This window comes from Zeus faber, assembly GCF_960531495.2.
Source record: "Zeus faber genome assembly, chromosome: 10".
Classification (NCBI taxonomy): Eukaryota; Metazoa; Chordata; class Actinopteri; order Zeiformes; family Zeidae; genus Zeus; species Zeus faber.
Genome location: NC_137199.1, coordinates 29,011,991 through 29,016,151, shown reverse-complemented (window position 1 = coordinate 29,016,151; position 4,161 = coordinate 29,011,991). Strand labels below are relative to the sequence as shown.

The 4,161-nt window shown below is 47.5% G+C and overlaps 1 protein-coding gene across 3 annotated transcripts in view; it reads left to right on the top strand.

Annotated features, from left to right (window-relative positions):
- The window catches only part of macrod1 (mono-ADP ribosylhydrolase 1), a 107,509-nt gene extending 103,638 nt beyond the window's left edge, over positions 1-3,871 (top strand). The window contains exons 9-11 of one of the 3 annotated variants that reach the window (XM_080007949.1): positions 962-1,043; positions 1,560-1,595; positions 3,408-3,871. In XM_080007949.1, coding sequence (XP_079864075.1) covers positions 962-1,043; positions 1,560-1,570 — 93 coding nt within the window. In that variant the 3' untranslated portion in view covers positions 1,571-1,595; positions 3,408-3,871. The remainder of the gene's footprint in view (positions 1-961; positions 1,044-1,559; positions 1,596-3,407) is intronic. The other 2 variants (XM_080007948.1, XM_080007947.1) reach the window with 2 other exon arrangements.
- The last annotated feature ends 290 nt before the right edge of the window (positions 3,872-4,161 follow it).

Sequence of the window (4,161 nt, the reverse complement as noted above, 5' to 3'; positions counted from 1 at the left end):
AGCTGTGCGGCAGGGACCTTTTAAATGTGGACTCCTTTCCCGAGCCGATGCCGTCTGCCACCGCACATTTCCATGCCTTCCCTTTGGACCCCACATTCAAATTCCGACCACCGAGTGTAATTGCACACAACCCGGGAATCGAGGCGGCGTTGCTGCAGGCGAGCAGCGCGAGAGTTAGAGCTGTGTCTTTCCCGAGCGCCGAGCCACTTGGGTTATTCATTTATTAATGCCGCCGTTCAGACTGCACAAAGGCAGGAATGCAAACCCTGATTGCCGCCCGAGCGGCAACATGTTTGTATTCATGACGTTGTTATAGTTCAGTAGTCCTCCAGAAAGAGTCTTGACGGCCAGCATCGCCGTGTGTTGACCCATCAGTCCTCCAGCCATCTGTCACCGCTGGGCTGATCATACACACCAGATATGGAACATAATGTAAATATGACACAGTCTGCAGTGCAGAGAGCGCTGCATAGAGACGCTGTTCCCCTGCCGTAAAACAGGTGGACTGCACTGTCAGTCCCTTAATATCTCCACAAAACTATTATGATAATGGCTTGTGTGTGTGTGTGTGTGTGTGTCTGTGTGTGTGTGTGTGTGTGTGCGTGCGTGCGCCGAACAGAGCAGCGCACACAGTAATGAGGGAGTCGAGTCGTGCCAAAACCGCTCTCACACTCCCAGCGAAACCGCTCAGGGATGTGAAAAAAAAACAAAAAACAACAACAACAACAAAAAAACGGATACTCCCCCATCTCTTCTCCGAGTCGTACTCCAACACACACACACACACACACACACACACACACACACACACACACACACACACACACACACACACACACACAAGCACACACAGACCGCGTCCAAACAGGGAAATGCTTAAACACACACACACACACACACACACACACATGCATACACACTTTGCTATAAAGGTTATATAATGTGTGTGTTTGTTTTTCAGTTGGACAGAGTCATCTTCTGTGTGTTTTTGCCAGCGGATAAAGAGCTGTATCTGAAGAACCTCCCACTTTACTTCCCTGGTGGTGAGTAGTCATACACGCACGCACACACAAACACACACACACACACACACACACACACACACACACACACACACACACACACACACACACACTAAGCAAGGGATTAGTCACTTCCATGCTGTACGTACTTGTAAGCATTTACTTCTCAGCACACACACTGATGTAATTACATACATCGTGTAAATTGTTCACTTGATTTATCTCGACAAAGTGTTTTAAAACACATTTCATGATGTTGTCTGACAGCTCACGCAGTCAAACCTGCACAATACCTGAGTTTTCCCCCCTCTCGCGGATTGAGTGATTATGAAAAAGGTGTTTTCATGCCATCGAGCATCGCCTGCCTCTCTCTCTCTCTCTCTCTCTCTCTCTCTCTCTCTCTCGTCGCTCTGGTTTTGTGTGTTTTATTTTTAAGTTCCATGTGACGTCCTCCCATCACCTCATCTGATTTGTTTAAAGAGCTTTTCTCTGTGTTTCCCTCTTCACCTCTCTACCCCCCCCCCCCCCCCCCCACAGTATCCTGCTGATCAGTAAAAGCACAGGTAACAGTGTGTGAGTCCATACCATAGTGTGCTCCCACTATCCCCAGTATCAACAGCCCTGCCTAGACCCTCTGCAGTGGAATGTGTTTATTAATCCTTATTTGTCATTTGTTTGATTTGTGTGTTGAATCTGAAATGACCGTGACCACCCACCCCCCCACCCCAGAACCCCCGTTCCCCATCTGCTTCCGCCATTTTGAATCCAGCTGAGCAACTCAGTTATGCCGAAATCGCTCCCCCCCCGATTGGCAGTGTTCAAATTGGTTCAACTTCTCTAACATGTGAGTTCTTTAAAGAACTCACTTAATTCCACAACTCATCATTAAGAGAGAGCGTATTCCAGAGTTTTGGAGAGGCCCCCCACTCGAAAATGTGCGCGCCTCTTTTCCAAGCGCACGGGCCCCGCTGTCGCTGTAAAGTGCCCTGTCTCGCTGAGTAAAAATTGAATTATCATGTAATTAAAATGTATGCAACTCACGGTCCTGAGGAGATGGATTGTTACTGTGATTTATAGTGGCCAAATTGCCGAGCAGTCTGGATATTTCAAGATGATCATCAGTCATTCACTCGGCTATTCGAATCACGCGATGCATTTACTGGAGGCCTAATGCTCTGCTGTGCTGCTCCACCGACGCCCCACGCGTAAAACAGCGGCTAATTGCCTCAAGACTGAAGTAATTTTCATTAAGGTCAATTTGCACACCATTACAAGATGGACAAAGCCACGGCATCATTCTGTGCATTGTACACGTGTCCTCCTCCAAGATACCCAGGCGCTTAATTAGTTCTAACTTCAAAATCTATTCATACCCATTTGAGGAGGCATGGCCACACAATTATAAATTTGCGTAACCAGGCTTTGCTCTTTCCTCCATCGATTTGTCAATGGATTGGAAATTAAATAAGAAATTTCAGTGCCTTTAACAAAAATAAATAGTCACTGCAGCATGAAAGAAGCTCGCACATCTGAGTGGTAATGTGGCTGCTCTTAATCTCATCTTAATGAGCCAACATAAACCTCAGCGTTTGAAACCAATGCCGTTGTGTCGCTACCACCCTGAAAACCAGGGCAGCTTAAAGCTTAAAGCTTAAAGACAGCGGCAACGCCTGAACCTGCATTGACAGCGGTGTCATGTCATGTGGCCGTGAAGTCTGACTTCTATTATGTGCTCGGTGTTTGTTTAATGACTCACCGGCAGCCAGTATAACACCAGTAACACCAATATCCACCCGACCTGCCGAGGCTGTGTCCTTTAAAATCGCATCGTTTAACCAAAATTAAATTATTTCCACCCACGAAGAAATGTGTGTGTACGGCTTTAACAACTGATTGAAGACCTTTTCGCGTCTAATGGATGTTCACCAGATTCGATAGCAGCAGCGTAACAGTAGTGGTGCTTGGCTGGTAGATGGCCCGGAACTTTCTGTGTGTGTGTGTGTGTGCGTGTGTGTGTGTGTGCGTGTGTGCGTGTGTGCGCCACAGAGCTGCTGCAGGCAGGTCTCCAAGTCTCCTCCATAAACATTACGTGTCTCCAACACCTGGCACTAACCATACTGTGGATGTGTGTGTGTGTGTGTGTGTGTGTGTGTGTGTGTGTGTGTGTGTGTGTGTGTGCCTCTATGTGTAACCCTGTATGAGAGCACCACTCGCCAAACTGGCCTGAATTGCCCTTAATCCTCACTAAATGATCCATCTGGAGCACGAGCAACGTAGCAAAAGCCAAAGATAGTTGAGCATCAAACGAGTCGAGGCAAAGTTGTGGAAAAAGTGTAAAATGCAATTTTTCTTTGTTTTCATGTTTGTTGCCCTCATCTCCCTCAGCTGCCGCAGGGACCACGGTCAAGTGCAAACTCTGAACGAGGGACTTGTGGACGTGGTCGGCCATGGATGTGCCTTCGCAGATATACTGTACCGTTCAACCCTTCTCTCTCCCTTCATCCCTCCTCCGCTCGACGATGGTCTCGAGATGTAGTACGGCTTTGGTAGACTAAATCGGAGCCATTGTCATTCGTTTAAATAATTTTAAATACCACCAGCACACGGTGGTAGGCGAGTGTTGGGAACTGCATTTTGTTCTCGAACTGTCAACGGGGGTTGTGTGGGCTGTTAATCGGGATCTTAAGATGAAACCAACATAACGCACCCCCACCCACCCGACTCCACCACCCCCCCCACCCCACCCCCCCAGCGCTGTCTGCACTGACCACGTGCTACTTTAATGGTTGAAACATTACTTTGTGCGTCTGTGTGTGGGTGCCATGGTCAAAGATGCTTATTAAAAAAAGTCACGTTGGATTTTTGTGGTGCGTGTGAATTCATTATTCCTGGGGATGTGTGATGTGTCAGTGATTGGGGCCTTCAGGGCTGGAGGACGCCACTTCACAGCCACGTTTCCATCTCGCTCCCTCTTAATACGTGTCTGCCGCGTCTGTTATCCTGGAATGAAAGCAGGGAAAAGACAGACGGGGTGAATTTACCTCCCCCGTCTTTTTCTTTTAATCTGTCGGGATGCCATTTCTTTTTTACTTTATTTTATTTTTTATTTTTTTTTTACGAGTGCAGATGTGTGTGGACC